This window comes from Schistocerca americana, chromosome 2, assembly GCF_021461395.2.
Source record: "Schistocerca americana isolate TAMUIC-IGC-003095 chromosome 2, iqSchAmer2.1, whole genome shotgun sequence".
NCBI classification, from domain to species: Eukaryota; Metazoa; Arthropoda; class Insecta; order Orthoptera; family Acrididae; genus Schistocerca; species Schistocerca americana.
In genome coordinates, this window is record NC_060120.1 from 487855241 (window position 1) to 487876334 (window position 21094).

General features: G+C 44.2%; 1 protein-coding gene across 1 annotated transcript in view; it reads left to right on the top strand.

Annotated features, from left to right (window-relative positions):
- The first annotated feature begins 2734 nt into the window (after window positions 1-2734).
- Window positions 2735-21094, top strand: part of LOC124595357 (cardioacceleratory peptide receptor-like) — a 339091-nt gene continuing 320731 nt past the window's right edge. Inside the window, exon 1 of the mRNA XM_047134076.1 lies at window positions 2735-2846. Within this exon, the coding sequence (XP_046990032.1) occupies window positions 2813-2846 (34 nt within the window). The 5' untranslated portion in view covers window positions 2735-2812. The remainder of the gene's footprint in view (window positions 2847-21094) is intronic.

Sequence of the window (21094 nt, forward strand, 5' to 3'; positions counted from 1 at the left end):
GAGGGAATTCGGCGAAGGGACTGGCCTGTCCTTTCCTCCCACCCCTTAAATCTCATCGAGGACTTGTCGGATGCGTTATGGAGAAGTATTGCAACACGTCCGCATGCGCCAGCAACCATCCAGCAGTTGTCAACCACACTGGTGAAGGAATAGAATGCCCTACCCACATTATGGTCAGCATAGGCGCGCGCATTACAGACCCCTCATTACCGTCCGTGGTGATCAAGCAACACAATAAGAAAGATGCCCCACCTTCGGTTTGTTCAGGGGACCATCATGAATCGCACGGACGTCAGTCTTGTCTTTGAATAAAAGTGACATTTTTGATCGTCTCATTGCGTATTTCTTCTAATCACCTTCTGTACTATAGTAGAGTCTCGATTATCCGATCTTCGGTTATCTGCCCATCTGTGTTATCCGACCCTTTCACCACGCCGGCCGTGCGCCAGCCGACGATAGGTCAGTGACTAACGTGTTGTTTGTTGATACTCAGTTCACTGTCGCCGTCTGCTACTCCTCACTCCTCATCGCTAACTTAGATCTTTAGTGGAGTGGACGTGTTGGACTCTGTTTATTGTAAAAATTTGTGGTGATGGCTTCAAAACGGAAAAAGGTGGCCGTTTCAATGGTAGAAAAACGTAAAGCTTTAAAAAGAATAGACAATGGTGAAACTTTATTACAAGTGGCGCAAGATTATAACGTCGGGAAAACAACAGTTGGAGACTGGAAAAGGAACCGCAATGAAATTGAGAAGTGGTCTTCTCAGCGAGCAACCTCGGCTGTTTCGGAAGATCGGAAAACTATGAAAAAATGTGATTATGAAAAAGTAGGTGAAGCTTTGTTCCTATGGTTTACTCAACGTAAGAGATAAAGGTGTACCCATGATGGGACCTATTTTGCAGGAAAAAGCCTTAAAGTTTCGTAACGAACTAAACGAAGGTGAACCTGATTCCACAGCTAGTGTAGGCTGGCTCGACAGATGGAAGAGAAGACACTGAATTCGGCAACGTTATGTCTGTGGTGAAAAGCTTTCAGCAAATTTTGAAGCTGTTCAATTGTTTAGGAATGAACTTCACAAGGTATTGGACAAGGTAAGCTTAACAGGCGATCAAATTTTTAACTGCGACGAGACTGGTCTGAATTACAAAATGTTGCCGGAAAAAGCATTAGCGTCAAAGGCCGAAAAGGCAGCGCCAGGCTGCAAACGTAGCAAAGAAATAGTGACAATTCTCGCATGCAGTAACGCCGCAGCAAATTTGAAAATGAAGCTGTGTATGATAGGTAAGCCAAAAAAACCGAGAGCATTTAAAAATGTATCAAAAAATGCTTTGCCGATGAAATATTACAACCAAAAATGTGCTTGGATGAGCTCAGATATTTTTAGAGAATGGTTTTTTAACGAGATCGTGCCACAAACTGAAAAGTTTTTGAAAGCCAACAACTGGTCCCGTTAAGCACTGTTCTCCTAGACAATGCCACTTGTCATCCTAATGAAGATGAACTTCATGATCAAGATATAAAGGCCATGTTTTTGCCTCCAAATGTCACATCCTTTTTTGGTGCAGCCTATGGACCAAGAGACCTTAGAGACACTGAAGAGAAACTTGCTTTCCTCTTTAACTAATGCTATGGACAAGGGAGAAGACATGCTAGAGCAGTTGCGCCGTATTAATTTGAAAGGCGTAGCTTATGGTTCAAATGGTTCAAATGGCTCTGAGCACTATGGGACTTAACTGCTGTGGTCATCAGTCCCCTAGAACTTAGAACTACTTAAACCTAACTAACCTAAGGACATCACACACATCCATGCCAGAGGCAGGATTCGAACCTGCGACCGTGTCGGTTCCAGACTGTAGCGCCTAGAACCGCACGGCCACTTCGGCCGGCACGTAGCTTATGACGTGGCCCAATCTTGGGAGAGTGTTGGAGCAAATACAACTGCAAAATCCTGGAAAATTTGGCTACAGGAAACTCAAGAAAATTCTCCAGATGATGAAAATGTACAGCAGCAGACCGAACCAGACAATACTACCCTGCTTTCATTGTTACTAAAAGTTCCGGGATGTGTTGACGCCACAGAAGATGATATAAATGAATGGATTGTCCAAGATGAAGAATTTGAAGTGACAGGTGAAGAAATAGTCATCATGGTAAACGAAAAAGAAGAAGACGAAGAAGCGGATGTAGTGGAGGAAAGTCCTTCTCACAACGAAGGACACAAGGCCTTAGAAACTGCTTTACAATATGTAGAGCAACCGGAGGAAACATCGTCTACCGAGGTTTTACTTCGTAAGACACTACGTGATTTAGCGGCAAAAAAACGGCAAACAGCAGGCAAACTAAAGACAATTACTAACTTCTTCACGCAGTAAATATCTATTCAGTCTAATTTGATTTGTATTGTATTAAATGTTTAACTCATTTGGCCTACTTTAGCTTAATTTTTGTGTTTTTTCGTATTATTTTCCGTGTTATCCGATCTTCCCGCTTATCCGACCTGCCGCGGACGGTTTAGGTCGGATAATCGAGACTCTACTTCACATTGTAGCAGTTTATTGCATGTATGTCTCCATTTTCATCGAGCTTCTTTACTTGGCATTGACACATCATGCGAAACTTTTGCACATCAATGCACTTATCTGCAGTGTTATCATCCAGCTAGAAGGACAGCACGCAGGTGGTGACGCGTTGGCTCGGCTTGCCGTTGCAGACGGAGCAGTTCGCCGTGCTGTGGTCGCTGTTCACGCTGATCGTGGTGGGCAACGCGGCCGTGCTCGTCACGCTGCTGACGGGCAAGCGCCGCAAGTCGCGCATGAACTTCTTCATCGTGCAGCTCGCGCTCGCAGGTCAGTGCTCGGCACCGCCTATGCTGAACCGCTAGTCAACTTGTACCCAGTGGCGGCTCGCCCACACAGCGAGCAACCACCGCGGGCACTGCTCTCCCAGGTGCCCCACAGACGCAGTCTCAAGTGAAATAAAGATTGACGAGAAGGAGCGAACTGTTTTGCTTGGTAAAAGCTTTCTGTAGACAATATTGCAAAATACCGTCTCGGCAAACTTTGCTGTTATCTTTCAGGCTTCATTTTTTTTGTTTTTGTGTATACTAGGGCTGTTCAATAAAGAACGATCACAAATTTTTTATGGCCATAATTTCTCGCGCAAAAATTTAATCTTATGACATTCTGTTAGCTTAATGTGCAACAAATCTTCAGCTGAGGCCTATACAATGTTAAGGAGGCCTATGGAGAGTCTGTTCTTCCCTAAAGCACAGCTCGAAAGTGGTTTAAAATGTTTAAAGAAGGGAGACAAATGTGGTTGCACCTCCTGGGAAAGTTATGGTCACCTCATTCTTTGATATTCGTGGAATGGTATATCAGTATGTTTCATCTGTACAAACATCAGTAACTGGACAATACTACAGGGTCGTCCTTTTGCACATTATCAGGTGCAAAAGACCACATTTCCGTGAAAGAGGCTGTATGTTGCATCACGATAATGCTCGCCCGCATGTTGCTAATGTTGTTGCTGAATATCTTGCAAAAATCAACGTGAAGTGCATCCCTCACCCTCCCTATAGCCCGGATTTAGCCCCATGTGCCATTTTTCTATTCCCTAACATGAAGAAACGCCTTCGTGGCAGGCACTATGAATCATCAGACGCATTGGTGAAGGCTGCGGAGGCGATTTTGAAAGTCCTCTCAAAAACTGGTTTCCAGCGTGTATTTGAAGTCTGGCAGAAACGCTGGAACAAGTGTATCACATTCATAGAAGACTATTTTGAAAAGAACCATCAGAATTAGGAGGATGAGTAAAAGTACGTTGTCAAAAAAATTATGATCATTCTTTATTGAACAGCCCTCGTACACAGGGTGGTCCATTGATAGTGACAGGGCCAAATATCTCACGAAATAAGCATCAAACGAAAAAACTGCAAAGAACGAAACTCGTCTAGCTTGAACGGAGAAACCAGATGGCGCTATGGTTGGCCCGCTAGATGACGCTGCTATAGGTCAAACGAATATCAACTGCGTATTTTTAAAAAATGAACCATGGACCTTGCCGTTGGTGGGGAGGCTTACATGCCTCAACGATACAGATAGCCGTACCGTAGGTGCAACCACAACGGTGGGGTATCTATTAAAAGGCCAGACCCACGTGTGGTTCCTGAAGAGGGGCAGCAGCCTTTTCAGTATTTGCAGGGGCAACAGTCTGGATGATTGACTGATCTGGCCTTGTAGCACTAACCAAACCGGCCTTGCTATGCTGGTACTGCGAACGGCTGAGAGCAAGGGAAACTACAGCCGTAATTTTTCCCGAGGGCATGCAGGTTTACTGTATGGTTAAGTGATGATGGCGTCCTCTTGTGTAAAATATTCCGGAGGTAAAATAGTCCCCCATTCGGATCTCCGGGCGGGGACTACTCAGAAGGACGTCCTTATCAGGTGAAAGAAAACTGGCGTTCTACGGATCGGAGCGTTGAATGTCAGATCCCTTAATCGGGCAGGTAGGTTAGAAAATTTAAATAGGGAAATGGATATGTTAAAGTTAGATATAGTGGGAATTAGTGAAGTTCCGTGGCAGGAGGAACAAGACTTCTGGTCAGGTGAATACAGGGTTATAAATACAAAATGAAATAGGGGTAATGCAGGAGTAGGTTTAATAATGAATAAAAAATAGGAGTGCGGGTAAGCTACTACAAACAGCATAGTGAACGTATTATTGTGGCCAAGATAAACACGAAGCCCATGCCTACTACAGTAGTACAAGTTTATATGCCAACTAGCTCTGCAGATGACGAAGAAATTGAAGAAATGTATGATGAGATAAAAGTAGTAGTGAAGGGAGACGAAAATTTAATAGTCATGGGTGACTGGAATTCGAGCGTAGGAAAAGGGAGAGAAGGAAACATAGTAGGTGAATATGGATTGGGGGGAAAAAATGAAAGAGGAAGCCGCCTGGTAGAATTTTGCACAGGGCATAACTTAAACATAGCTAACACTTGGTTCAAGGATCATAAAAGAAGGTTGTATACATGGAAGAATCCTGGAGATACTAAAAGGTATCAGATAGATTATATAATGGTAAGACAGAGATTTAGGAACCAGGTTTTAAACTGTGAGACATTTCAATGGGCAGATGTGGACTCTGACCACAATCTATTGGTTATGAACTGTAGATAAAAACTGAAGAAACTGCAAAAAGGTGGGAATTTAAGGAGATAGGACCTGTATAAACTGACTAAACCAGAGGTTGTACAGAGTTTCAGGGAGAGCATAAGGGAACAATTGACAGGAATGGGGGAAAGAAATACAGTAGAAGAAGAATGGGTAGCTCTGAGGGATGAAGTAGTGAAGGCAGCAGAGGATCAAGTAGGTAAAAAGACGAGGGCTAGTAGAAATCCTTGGGTAACAGAAGAAATATTGAATTTGATTGATGAAAGGAGAAAATATAAAAATGCAGTAAATGAAGCAGGCAAAAAGGAATACAAACGTCTCAAAAATGAGATCTCCAGGAAGTGCAAAATGGCTAAGTAGGCATGGCTAGAGGACAAATGTAAGGATTTAGAGGCTTATCTGACCAAGGGTAAGATAGATACAGCCTACAGCAAAATTAAAGAGACCATTGGAGAAAAGAGAGCCACTTGTATGAATATCAAGAGCTCAGATGGAAACCCAGTTCTAAGCAAAGAAGGGAAAGCAGAAAGTTGGAAGGAGTATATAGAGGGTCTATACAAGGGCGATGTACTTGAGGACAATATTATGGAAATGGAAGAGGATGTAGATGAAGATGAAATGGGAGGTACGATACTGCGTGAAGAGTTTGACTGAGCACTGAAAGACATGAGTCGAAACAAGGCCCTGGGAGCAGATAACATTCCATTAGAACTATTGACGGCCTTGGGAGGGCCAGGCCTGACAAAACTCTACCATCTGGTGAGCAAGATGTATGATACAGGCAAAATACCCTCAGACTTCAAGAAGAATATAATAATTCCAATCCCAAAGAAAGCAGATGTTGACAGATGTGAAAATTACCAAACTATCAGTTTAATAAGTCACAGCTGCAAAATACTAACGCGAATTCTTTACAGACGAATGGAAAAACTTGTAGAAGCCGACCTTGGGGAAGATCAGTTGGGATTCCGAAGAAATGTTGGAACACGTAAGGCAATACTAACCCTACGACTTATCTTAGAAGAAAGATTAGGGAAAGGCAAACCTACGTTTCTAGCATTTGTAGACTTAGAGAAAGCTTTTGACAATGTTGACTGGAATACTCTCTTTCAAATTTTAATGGTGGCGGGGGTAAAATACAGGGAGCGAAAGGCTATTTACAATTTGTGCAGAAACCAGATGGCAGTTATAAGAGTCGAGGGGCATGAAAGGGAAGCAGAGGTTGGGAAGGGAGTGAGACAGGGTTGTAGCCTGTCCCCGATGTTAATCAACCTGTATATTGACCAAGCAGCAAAGGAAACAAAAGAAAAATTTGGAGTAGGTATTAAAATCCAGGGAGAAGAAATAAAAACTTTGAGGTTCGCCGATGACATTGTAATTCTGTCAGAGACGGCAAAGGACTTGGAAGAGCAGTTGATTGGAATGGACAGTGTCTTGAAAGGAGGATATAAGATGAACATCAACAAAACCAAAAAGAGGATAATGGAATGTAGTCGAATTACGTCGGGTGATGCTGAGGGAATTAGATTAGGAAGTGAGACACTTAAAGTAGTAAAGAAGTTTTGCTATTTGGGGAGCAAAATAACTGATGATGGTCGAAGTAGAGAGGATATAAAATGTAGACTGGCAATGGCAAGGAAAGCGTTTGTGAAGAAGAGAAATTTGCTAACATCGAATATAGATTTAAGTGTCAGGAAGTCGTTTCTGAAAGTATTTGTATGGAGTGTAGCCATGCATGAAAGTGAAACATGGACGATAAATAGTTTGGACAAGAAGAGAATAGAAGCTTTTGAAATGTGGTGCTACAGAAGAATGTTGAAGATTAGGTGGGTAGATCGCGTAACTAATGAGGAGGTATTGAATAGGATTGAGGAGAAGTTTGTGGCACAACTTAACTAGAAGAAGGGATCGGTTGGTAGGACATGTTCTGAGGCATCAAGAGATCACAAATTTAGCATTGGAGGGCAGCGTGGAGGGTAAAAATCGTAGAGGGAGAACAAGAGATGGATACACTAAGCAGATTCAGAAGGATGTTGGTTGCAGTAGGTACTGGGAGATGAAGGAGCTTGCACAGGATAGAGTAGCATGGAGAGCTGCATCAGACCAGTCTCAGGACTGAAGACCACAACAACAACAACATTTTTAAAAATAGGAACCCCCATTTTTTATTACATATTCTTGTAGTACGTAAAGAAATACGAATGTTTTAGTTGGACCACTTTTTCGCTTTGTGATAGATGGCCCTGTGATTGTCACAAACGTATAAGTACGTGGTATCACGTAACATTACGCCAGAGCGGAAGGTATTTGCTTCGTGATACATTACCCTTGTTAAAATTAACCGTTTACCAATTGCGTGGAAGGTCGATATCGTGTTGATGCATGGCTATTGTTATCAAAATGCCCAATGGGCGTGTGCTATGTATGCTGCTCGGTATCTTGGACGACATGATCCAAGTGTCCGGACCGTTTGCCGGATAGTTACGTTATTTAAGGAAACAAGAAGTGTTCAGCCACATGTGAAACGTCAACCAAGACCTGCAACAAATTATGATGCCCATGTTGGTGTTTAGCTGCTGTCGAGGCTAATTCGCACATCAGTAGCAGACAAATTGCGCGAGAATGTAGAATCTCAAAAACGTGGGTGTTGAGAATGCTACATCAACATCGATTCCATCCGTACCATATTTCTAAGCATCAGGAATTGCATGGCGACGACTTTGAGCGTCGTGTACAGTTCTGCCACTAGGCACAAGAGAAATTACGGGACGATGACAGATTTTTTGTACGCTTTCTATTTAGCGACAAAGCGTCATTCACCAACAGCGGTAACGTAAACCGGCATAATATGCAGTATTGGGCAACGGAAAATCCACGATAGCTGCGATAAGTGGAACATCACCGATCTTGGCAGGATGATGTCTGGTGCGGCATTATGGGAGGAAGGATAATTGGCCCCCATTTTATATGGCAATCTAAATGGTGCAATGTATCATGATTTCCTACGTAATGTTCTACCGATGTTACTGCAAGATGTTTCACTGCATGACAGAATGGCGATGTACTTCCAACATGATGGATGTCCGGCACATAGCTCGCGTGCGGTTGAAGCGGTATTGAATAGCATATTTCATGACATGTGGATTGGTCGTCGAAGCACCAGACCATGGCCCGCACATTCACCGGATCTGACGTCCCAGGATTTGAAGGATATTTGCTATCGTGATCCACCGACAACGCCTGACAACACGCGTCAGTGCATTGACAATGCATGTGCGAACATTACGGAAGGCGAACTACTCGCTGTTCAGGGGAATGTCGTTACACGTATTGCCAAATGCATTGAGGTTGACGGACATCAATTTGAGCATTTCTTGCATTCATGTAGTATTTACAGATAATCACGCTGTAACAGCATGCGTTCTCAGAAACGATAAGTTCACAAAGGTACATGTATCACAATCGAGCAACCGAAATGAAATGTTCAAACGTGCCTAAGTTCTGTATTTTAATTTAAAAAACCTACCTATTACCAACTGTTCGTCTAAAATTGTGAGCCATATGTTTGTGACTATTATAGCGCCATCTGTGACACAGCGAAAAACGTGGTCCAACTAAAACATTCATATTTCTTTACGAACTACACGAATATGTAATAAAAATTGGGGGTTCCTATTTAAACTCAGTTGATATCCGTTTGACCTATGGCAGCGCCATCTAGCGGGCCAACCATAGCGCCTTCTCGTTTCCCCCTCCAAGCTATACAAGTTTCGTTCTTTGTAGTTTTTTCGTTCGAAGCTTATTTCGTGAGATATTTGGCCCAGTCACGATCAATGGACTACCCTGTATATACGAGGGCTGTGCAATAAAGAATGATCATAATTTTTTATGGTCATAACTTCTCGCGCTAAAATTTACTCTTATGATATTCTGTTAGCTTAATGTGCAACAAACACGCCATAGTAGTTTCATTGTTGAGACTCCTGGTTCCCGCCTGTGAGAGGCAGGCTAGGTCAGACATGTTCAGTATCGTCCACCGCTGCAATGGAGGTAACACGCGAGGTACAATATGTGGCTTTAAATTCTGCTTTCGTCTCAACAAATCTTCAGCTGAGGCCTATAAATGTTATAGGAGGCCTATGAGAGTCTGTTCTTCCCTAAAGCACAGTTCGAAGGTGGTTTAAAATGTTTAAAGAGGGGAGACAAAAGTGGATGCATCTGCTGGGAAAGCTATGGTCATCTCATTATTTGATATTCATGGGATGGTATTCAGCATATTGTACCTGCACAAACATCAGTAACTGGACACTACAACAGGGACGTCCTGAAAACCTTGCGAGACCTTATCAGGTGCAAAAGACCACATTTCCGTGAAGCAAGCTGTATGTTGCACCACAGCAATGCTTGGCCGCATATTGCTCATGTGTTTGCTGAATATCTTGCAAAAATCAACGTGAAGTGCATCCTCCCTGTAGTCCGGATTTAGCCCCATGTGACTTTTTTCTAGTCTCTAACATGAAGAAACGCCTTCGTGGAAGGCATTGCCAATCGTCAGAAGCACTGGTCAAGGCTGCGGAGGCGATTTTGAAGAACCTCTCAAAAAATGGTTTCCAGCATGTATTTGAAGACTGGCGGAAACGCTGGGACAAGTGCATCGCATAATGGAGACTACTATGAGAAGAACCATAAAAATTATGAGGATGAGTAAAGGTAAGTTGTCAAAAAAAAAAAAAAAAGATCATTCTTTGTTGAATGGCCCTCGTACATATTTGAAGACCAGAAGGTGACAACAAAATTATTGAAACCGCTTGTCGAAAATGAAGAAGTATTTATGCGATGTTGACCATAGAAAATTTTTTACCCGGTAAAACAGTCAACAGTATAGATTTAAAACTGATTCTACTGTTCCGGATTATTTGTACATGATGGTGCAGTACTTTTAAAACTTTCTAAATAACAGATATTTGTGATAACATTGTATAAATAGTGAAGGGAAAAAATTCCGGAAAAAATGCATCGAATACACCGCTATAAACAATGACAATTCTTCCACATAGGACCCTTCTGTGGCGACGCACGTCTGTCATGTGTTTCTCTACCTTAGAAGGAGCTTTCAGTTTCTTTTTCCGGAATATCTTTCGAGCAGCGCATCATAGCTTCTTTCATCTCTGCTACAACCTCAGGTCGTTGTTATTAGAGAGCTGCTTTCATTCAGGGAAACAGGAAAAAGACCACCGGAGCCGGTTGCTTAGATAAGTGCTCTCATACCGTTTTGCAGCAGGTAGTCGTTGACCATAAAGCTGGTGTGGTTTCATGGATTGTAGTGATGCAGTTTTCAACTCGGCTGACCCTCTGCCCAGTCGTTTTATCAATTTCTACGAGTCCTGCGATCATTCGTACACTTAACCACCTGTCTGAGCTCAACACGACACACTGTATTGGGATCGAGGCTGAGGATACCATTAATTGCCAGGATAGTCGTCTCTAGAATGGCTTGTGCAGGCCGGTGAGTTGTGTAGCACCAGCAACAGGGCAGTCGTGGAATGAGAAAAATTCTCTTAGCAAATACACTCTTTATTCAGTGAAACCCTGGTCCAATGGGGACGACTCTTTGGCGTGCGTTGCCCCTCCCAGACAGCCCTGGCTACAGCAGGAAAACACACGGCATCTTGCTTGGCCGTGTCAGCATGTCGTCACCAAGCAGCAGTGCTGCCTCAGTGGCGGGTGGTAGCCTTGCAGGCATGAGTCTCACGTCAGGAATCAGGTGCATGTGTGCTCGACACCCAGATTCAGTTGTCTTCGGTTAATTGCACGGCGTGCTGGTGCGCGGGTTCTGAACCTTGGAAACCCTGAAGATGGCCAGAAACTGGACGGAGACACACTCTCGGTGGTTCCATCTCGAACCACAGAAGCACCAGATCTGACAGCGGCTCATAGACTTGCAGTTAGCAGATGAGGCGACTCGACAAAGACGAAGCTTTTTAAAAAACGTTTTTTTTTCGCCATTGAGCGCAGAATGTATTTACTTTCACAACTCCCGTTTCGGCCATGGCCATTATCAAGCTGTGGGTTGTGAACGACTGTGCTTCAGAACATGTCGGACTTTAACAATCGTTCGGCGTGTACTCATGTCACAGTCATATCTGAGCCTTATAACTAACTCCATCTCTTGAACGAAAATCCCAATAAACCAATGTTCTTGTGCACTGTCTGCATGTGCGAAGATACATTCCTGTGAAAATAAATATTTTCTGCAGACATTGATGCCTTTTGCCGGCCGAAGTGGCCGAGCGGGTCTAGGAGCTACAGTCTAGAACCGCGCGACCGCTACGGTCGCAGGTTAGAATCCTGCTTCGGGCATGGATGTGTGTGATGTCCTTAGGTTAGTTAGGTTTAAGTAGTTGTAAGTTCTGGGGGACTGAAGACCACAGCAGTTAAGTCCCATAGTGCTCAGAGCCATTTGAACCATTGATGCCTTTTGAAAAGTTCTAACTGACCGTGAACTCCAACCATGAGAAGTTAAATAGACAAAGTTGATTAGCCCACATGGGACTGTCAACTAGCGTAGAGTATCACTCGCCGTCGGCAGTGGTTGAAGATACTGTTAGGGTTGAAACGGCGAGTATTTGTAGTCTCTGCCCGACATTGTTGTGACAGTTCTCCGACATGAGGTAATTCAGCTCACTGCTTCGTGAGACTCGGATCCTGAACCATTCTGCTTCAGCAATATTGCAGCCCCAGGTACAGGCAGCTAGCTTGCCCGCCCTGTCACTGGTTGTAACGTGTTCAATTATGGGTGTTGGTGCAACAGCAAACTCGTTGCACAGTGTCCTTATACAGCTAGTAGCCGGCGAGCTTGCGTGGGTTCGTGCTCCACATCCTCTCTGAAGTATTTGAGTTCTAAATCAAAAAATATGTTCCTAAAGTTTGGTGCATCACTGCCAACGTCTCCAGAGGTGGTTCCTCGAGTCCAACACAGGAGTTGACGGCGAAGCACAGCGTGGTAAAACGGTTTAAGTTTAGACTGAATGGTACACGGTACGAGCTGGACGAGAGCTCGTAGGTGAATGATGCCAGAAGCGTTTTGAAAGTCAATACGCCCTACGTCGAAGCCGGCTGGACCAAGCGCGCTGCAAGGTAGACTCACTATGGAAAACATGGGACTTATTACCTTTACGCTTCGAATCTTTATTAAGAAAAGTTCACGTATTACAAGTTACACTTTTTGTTCCATTCTTGTCTGTTTTACTACATTAACTGAATTTTCCGCCCATGCTTGACAGGACGTGACAACAATAATAAATAATATTTCGTAACGTTCTGCAGAGCTATATTTATTAGGTCACGAAGCGACAGTCGACTTTTGCAGGCATAGTCAGGTGGCAACTGAATTTTGCAAAAACAAATAAAATTATGTGCGAGCTACACAGGTATTATTTATAAAGAAGACACAAAATATGCAGAAAAAATATACGTATGATGTTTAGAGGTTTATGTCACACAGAAATTACTATATCTAACTAAAACAGTATAACAGTTTTTATGAGGAGATGCATTTAACAACAGATGGAAAATAAAATTTCATTTACTGTTTTAATCTAATATTTGTATAACTAAAAGTTAATTTAAGAGTGTGGTGAGGGGCGAGGGAGGGGGAAGACTGGTCGTATGAAACTATGATGGGATTCTATGTCATATGTTCCTTCATTTTCAATATTTCCAGTAGGTTCATCTTTGAAAGATGTCTTGCGAATGTTGAGTCTGTCTTTTTTAATCTCCAGATATTCTCATGTTCAAATAACGTAACCGCCACGGCTCTGTATGACTGACCAACAATCACGTTTCTACAGCGCATGTAAGTGATTTTAAACACACCATTCTGTGCGAAAAGTTTCAAATTTCTCTCCACCATTCAATAAAAATTTTGATATGCTATTGGTACCTATTTGCGAGACTGTAACCTTTTTGGAATCTTATCTGAAATTGAACCAACATATGAGATGGTGCACCATTTTTTTCAGCTACTGGTAGTCCCTGCCGGCCGGCGTTATACATTATTAAGGAAGCTCGTTTAAAAAATTGTTTTCCGATGTACACTAACAGTTAAGCACATTGGCCTTAAGAGAATCAACGGGAATACAGTTATTCGTTTTAAATAAGATTAGTGACTAATCAAATTCTCTCAGTGCTGTTTTTGCGAGCCAGTTTTATGTTCCTTCACAGCGTGCCTTCAGTACGTTTGTACGCCATGTTCCATTGGGTTTCTGCATTTGGTTATTTCTTTTTTAAAGAGTAATCCAATCCATACATGACAGTGTGCCCATTCTCTATCAACAAACATTGCAGTGTTATTTTCCCAACTTCCACCGCCAAGAACGATATAGGTCAGGTTTTTATGAGGCCAGCAAAACACGATCCGACGTTTAACTGTTTACTTGTCGAAACAGAGTTTTATCTTTCTGTGAGAACGTAGCTACTAAGTGACGAGTAATTTTAGCGTCTTGACTCATGGTCATAACGTTAGACAATTAGTTGTTAATATGGCTCAAATGACTCTGAGCACTATGAGACTTAACATCTGAGGTCATCAGTCCCCTAGAACTTCGAACTACTTAAACCTAACTAACGTAAGGACATCACAAACACCCATGCCCGAGGCAGGATTCGAATCTGCGACAGTAGCGGTGGCGCGGTTCCAGACTGAAACGCCTAGAACCTCTCGGATTCACCGGCCGGCCTTGTTAGTTGTACATTATTATTATTATTATTTGAGTGTTCAGTCATTTGTCGAGCTTGATGCGTCCCGCCACAAATATCTTACCTTCGTCAACCTCTTCATTTCACTGTAGCATTTGTTGTATTCCTGTATTTCCCCAAATGTTTTTGTACTTTTCCTTTTGTTGATGAATTGAATATTTCTACTGTTACCCAAGGTTCCTTCGGTGCTACCTTCCTTGTACCTATGCCTGACTGTCCAACATCTATCATTGCTCTTTTTTTTTTTTTTTTTTTTACCGGCCTGAGTGGCCGTGCACTTCTGGGCGCTACAGTCTGGAGCCGAGCGACCCCTCCGGCCGCAGGTTCGAATCCTGCCTCGGGCATGGATGTGTGTGATGACCTTAGGTTAGTTAGGTTTAATTAGTTCTAAGTTCTAGGCGACTGATGACCTCAGAAGTTAAGTCGCGTAGTGCTCAGAGCCATTTGATCCATTTTTTTGCTCTTTTTTGAAGTGTTCACTTCTTTTTAACTGAACTGCCTTCTGTGATATTCCTTATCCCAGTATCTACATCCTCATCTTTCCTCAGCACTTTAGTATCCCACTGCCTTTGCAATCAAAATTTCGGAAGATTCTCTTTAACTTCTGTCTACTGTTCTTCATTATTAAATTATGATCTGGGTCTATATCTTCTCCTGGGTATGCCCAAAAATTCAATATCTGATTTGTAAATCTCTGTCAGGCTATGATCTAAGGCTATGATCTAAGCTGATATCTTTCCGTGTCTGCCCGCATCTCGTGGTCGTGCGGTAGCGTTCTCGCTTCCCACGCCCGGGTTTCCGGGTTCGATTCCCGGCGGGGTCAGGGATTTTCTGTACCTCGTGATGGCTGGGTGTTGTGTGATGTCCTTAGGTTAGTTAGGTTTAAGTAGTTCTAAGTTCTAGGGGACTGATGACCATAGATGTTAAGTCCCATAGTGCTCAGAGCCATTTGAACCATTTTTTCCGTGTCTCCGGATCTTTTCCAAATATACCTCGTCATCTTGTGATTGTTGAGAACAGTATTTTCTATTGCCATCCGAAATTTATTGCAAAACTCATTTAGTCTCCTCTTTCATTCTTATTGCCTACCCCCTATTCTTCCGTAATCTTTTCCTCTATTCCTCCCGCTACAGCCGCGTTCGAATCCTCCATTATTATCAGGTTTTCATATCACTTTATATAATGAGTTACCTGATCAGTATATTCACAAACTTTCTCTGTTTCTTCATTTTCTGATTGTGACGTCGACATGTATACGTGAACTTTCGTTGTCGTTTTTGGTTTGCTGTGGAACCTCATGAGACCAGCCTTGTCACTGTACTGTTCACAGTAACTCACGGAACCCGAGTTCCCCACTTTTTCTTCTTTACAACACCTACTATCTGAGTTTTAATAAAAATTTTCGGTAGGTATTACTGCATAATTACGTAGAAAAATACACGTAGGCTACCGTTATGGTGAGTTCGTCATAGAGTTGAAATATTTATCACGTTACTGGCGGAAGTAAAGCTGTGAGGACGGGGCGTGAGCAGCGCTTGGGTAGCTCAGATGGTAGAGCACTTGCCCGCGAAAGGCAAAGGTCCCGACTTCCAGTCTCGGTGCGGCACACAGTTTTAATATCCCAGGAAGTTTCATATCAGCGCACACTCCGCTGCAGAGTGAAAATCTCATTCTGGAAACATCCCCCAGGCTGTGGGTAAGCCATGTCTCCGCAATATCCTTTCTTTCAGGAGTGCTAGTTCTGCAAGGTTCGCAGGAGAGCTTCTGTGAAATTTGGAAGGTAGGAGACGACGTACTGGCGGAAGTAAAGCTGTGAGGACGGGGCGTGAGTCGTGCTTGGGTAGGTCAGATGGTAGAGCACTTGCCCGCAATAGGCAAAGGTCCCGAGTTCGAGTCTCGGTCTGGCACACAGGTTTAATCTGCCAGGATTCCGCTGCAGAGTGAAAATGTCATTATGTTAAGGTTGTATATCTATGATTCTATGTGTAAATGCAGCGCCACGACATTTTCCTTGTCGTTGCAACGGACGAATGACAGAATGCCCACATAGAACAGTGCAGCGGAAACGGCATTTAATCTAAAGTGCTCTGATGCACACCGCTAGGATTAGGGAGTTTACCCACTACCGGGCAAATTTCTGTAATAAAAATTCCTGCCGGCCGGAGTGGCCGTGCGGTTCTAAGCACTACAGTTTGGAACCGCGAGACCGCTACGGTCGCAGGTTCGAATCCTGCCTCGGGCGTGGATGTGTGTGATGTCTTTAGGTTCGTTAGGTTTAATTAGTGCTAAGTTCTAGGCGACTAATGACCTCAGCAGTTAAGTCGCATAGTGCTCAGAGCCATTTAAACCATTTTTTTTTTTTAATTCCTGCGTCCGGCGGAATTCCATTCAGTTACCAGCACGTCTACCGCTGCCTACGTATCACCATAGAACTTGGCCACTGGGTGACGCGAATTACACGCTGCCCATTTCCGGCCGTAAGTGTCATCTGAGCAGACAATACCACAGTGACGCGCGGTTCCCGGTGAGTCCTAGTCGAGGGCGAGGCCAGGCTGTTGCCGTCGCCACCGGCGCATGCGCACTCATGTCGCTGGGCAGCAAGTAGCAGGAGGCCGACGCAGGCACCGCCGCCTCATCCTCCTCCTCCTCCTCCTCCTCCCCCGCCGCCGGCGCCGCTGCAGCCGACACGGCGCTTCCTGTCCCTTTACGCCCGCGACATCAAAGGCTCGCGCGCTGCTAAACATCAGCCAGGCTCGTTTTATTGAGGCTGTCTGCGCTGCAGGGGTCGTGTCGCTGCAGCTGTCGATAGCACGTGTGTCTTGATGGGAAGTCGCTTACAGTCTAAATAAAACAAGTGACATGACGTTCAAATTGATTCGCGTCTCTCACATGTAAAATTTCGTTATTAAAATTATTTATAGCGCGTATACTGGAAATAGGCTCAACACGAATACGAGCGAAGAACTTTCGTACGACATTTCCATGTACCGTGAGAGCCACGCAACACGTTAACATCTCTTATATTTTGCCAACGGTTCCAGAACGATGTTTCCGGAATAAGTTTTCAGAGGGATAAGTAATTTTGGTTCCGCGTATAACACACGTCACTTTTGTATCAAGCGAGATATTGAAGCAAATATTTTTTCAACGGGAGGATCTAATTTTATTAGCGCATGCTAAAGATCTAAAGAAAAACGAGTATAGATGTGTAACTCTCCTTAATATTACCGTTGAAGCTAAACGGCGTACTAAAGCTGTCGAAAAGATGAGTACCGCTGTATACCACTGGCCATTAAAATTGCTACACAACGAAGATGACGTGCTACAGACGCCAAATTTAACCGACAGGAAGAAGATGCTGTGATATGCAAATGATTAGGTTGGCTCTGAGCACTATGGGACTCAACTGCTGTGGTCATCAGTCCCCTAGAACTTATAACTACTTAAACCTAACTAACCTAAGGACATCACACACATCCATGCCCGAGGCAGGATTCGAACTTGCGACCGCAGCAGTCGCACGGTTCCGGACTGCGCGCCTAGAACCGCGAGACCACCGCGGCCGGCGCAAATGATTAGGTTTTCAGAGCGTTCACATAAGGTTAGCGCCGCTAGCGACACCTACAACGTGCTGACATGAGGAAAGTTTCAAATCGATTTCTCATACACAAACAGCAGTTGACCGGCGTTGCCTGGTGAAACGTTGTTTTGATGCGTGCCATCACGTTTCCGACTTTGATAAACATAGGGTTGTAGCCTATCGCGATTGCGGTTTATCGATTCGCGACATTGCTGCTCGCGTTGGTCGAGATCCAATGACTGTTAGCATAATATGGAATCGGTGGGTTCAGTAGGGTAATACGGAACGCCGTGCTGGATCCCAACGGCTTCGTATCACTAGCACTCGAGATGACAGGCATCTTATCCGCATGGCTGTAACTGATCCTGCAGAGTACGTCAACAGATGGGGACGTTTGCAAGACAACAAGCATCTGCAGGAACAGTTCGACGACGATTGCAGCAGCATGGATTATCAGCTCGGAGACCATGGCTGCGGTTACCCTTGACGCTGCAGCACAGACAGGAGCGCCTGCGATGGTGTAGTCAACTACGAACCTGGGTGGACGAATGGCAAAACGTCATTTTTTCGGATGAATCCAGATTCTGTTTACAGCATCATGATGGTCGCATCCGTGTTTGGCGACATCGCGGTAAACGCACATTGGGAGCGTGTATTCGCCAGCGACATACTGGCGTATCAACCGGCGTGATGGTATGGGGTGCCATTGGTTACACGTCTCGGTCACCTCTTGTTCGCATTGACGGCACTTTGAACAGTGGAGGTTACATTTCAGACGTGTTACGACCCGTGGCTCTACCCTATATTCGATCCCTGCGGAACCGTACATTTCAGCAGGATGATGCACGACCGCATGTTGCAGGTCCTGTACGGGCCTTTCTGGATACAGAGAATGTTGGATTGCTGCCCTGGCCAGGACATTCTCCAGATCTCTCACCAATTGAAAACGTCTGGTCAATGGTGGCCGAGCAACTGGCTCGTCACAATACGCCAGTCACTACTCTTCATGAACTGTTGTATCGAGTTGAGGCTGCATGGGCAGCTGTACCTGTACACGCCATCCAAGCTCTGTTTGACTCAATGCCCAGGCGTATCAAGGCCGTTATTACGGCCAGAGGTGGTTGTTCTGGGTACTGATTTCTCAGGATCTATGCACCCAAATTGCGTGAAAATGTAATTACATGTCAGTTCTAGTATAATATATTTGTCCAATGAATACCCATTTATCATCTGTATTTCTTCTTAGTGCAGCTATTTTAATGGCCAGTAGTGTATAACATCCTTAATAATACCGTTGAAACTTTTCACGGAAGTCAACGAGAAATGTGTTCAGCTTGAAAAGAAACTCTTACGGTATCAGCTGTTGCGGTGTAAATACCGCCAAGCTGTCTGCAACGCCTGAGTTCGTCATTTTTTGCAGCAAGAAGAAAGACCTATTTCAATGAAATAAGACTACACTGCGCAACAAAATTACAGGATCACTTTCTCGAAACCCCATAACTATCTCCCATTGCGACGTGTAAGTTTGAAATATGGCTCACAAGTGCCTGCAAACTTCCTCTGTGGTGGTGAAAAGGCGTGGCGCTTTGTGACGTCATCGTCGTGCTCGAGAGCCTTCAAACAGCACGGTGACGACACGAGCAGAAAAAAGGCCAAAGTTCAGAAATTCATGGGACGCTTAAGGTGGGTTAATGCTGTCGCATTGCCGCCAAATCTCACCACAGTTCTTCTCAACGGCACTGCGGACGTGGCGCTTGGTGGGAAGGTCGTCACATCCACTCTTATCCATATTTAATCCCTTATTTTGATGTCTCTGCGATGCAGGTCAGAATCACGACGCCCCATCGTTGAAATCCCATGGTTTTCTTATGGGTGACCGAGGAGAATATTTCAGACACACCACCGCTCTCAATCGACTTGAAAACGCATCAGGGGGTGGCATGGAGTGCATCAGTGAAACAGTCCCTTTCCTTGGGGCGTTCATTCCGGCACATTTCTAAGACGACAGCTCTCAGTGCGATGAGCATCAGGGAGACGATCTTGACAACTTTTGACACCACTGACTCTCTCGGACGTACCAACCATTCTCTAAGGACAATGGGAGGGGGGGGGGGGAGGGGCTGCATCCCCAATGAACGTGATAGCACCCCTTTGGAACGACAGCAGTTTTTGCTTTCGTGTGCATGTTGCAACCATTTGCAGCCGTTCAAAACCATTCGACAAAATTTGAAGGTGATCCGTAAACAGCTGAGAGTGCTCATAATTTTTATGCTTGATACAGCGGTGGAACCTGGCATGAAACCCCTAGCTTCCAGTATTTACATAGCAATAACCGATCCAGAGATCCTTGACTTTCAGTTTTAGCACATTTATTGGATAATTTTGCAGTTCTTGAGACCTATGGGCTGAATTTAACAATACACTGATACATTTTTAAGAGATCATATTTCCTTTACCATCTTCATTGATGAAGAGGTTAAGAGAATTAAACATGCAAGTAAATAGCGTACCCCTGTGCCTAGTATCATTTGCTGAAAACATTGTTTCTGTATCTTGAACCGGTCACGAAATAAATGGGGTTTTACATCTTACGCTGTATGTCATCAAGACGCTGCTATAAAACCTCCTTTTTGTTGTAACTAGTTTCGCCTAGTCTGCACATGACGATGAGAGTGTCGAAACTATGCTGAGTGGCAAAAGAAGGGGAACATCCAGAACGGGAGGAGAAGACGAAACGAACCACCACGTTTTGGGAGATCATGTAATGTTATTTTAGTGATTATGAAAAAGAGCCAAACTGATAATGAACTTAACAGTATGAGATCTCTTGTCAGTATAATGTTGCAACGCCTCCGGCCGGAATGCATTCCCTCTTTCGGTTGGGAAGGGTTTAATAAGCCTGCTAAGGCAGGCTGGCCCAGAAATGTTGTAAATGGTCCAAGATAACATGGATAATGGTACAAGAATGGAGTCCCGCACATATTTTATTGGGGACAAGTCTGGGAATCTTGCATACCATTGGAATACCTCAGCATCATGCGCACAGTTCGTAGAGACAAGTCTCATATCGGAATGAGCATTGTCGTGTTGAAAAATGGTACCAGTATGCTGTCGCGTGAGAGGTAAACAGGAAGACGTAGGATGTCGTTGTACCATCAGAGCTCCCTCAGTCACTACCACCTGTGACCTTAAGTCCTACTCAGTGGCTTCCTAAAGGATGAGGCCAGGAGTATCAAATAACTGATTGTTAGAAGAATTGGATCTCTCGCCATATTGGTGCCATATGCACTAAGAACCGTCATCTGGCGTAGTGCAGAATAGTGTTTCATCGATGAACACAATGCGACACCATTCATCAGCGGTCCATGTTTCCTGGCCGCGGCACGACTCTAAACGCAACCGTTTGTGTTGTGTTAACGGCAGCCTACGCATGTGACTGCAGTTACCTAGTCGCACTGCTTCCAGTCTCCAACCAGTGCAGCAATTGGCGGAAGGGCTGCACTTCTGTCACACTGAACGATTCTCTTCAGTCGTCATTGGCCCCGCTCTTGCAGGATCTTTTTCCAGCCGCACCGATGTCAGA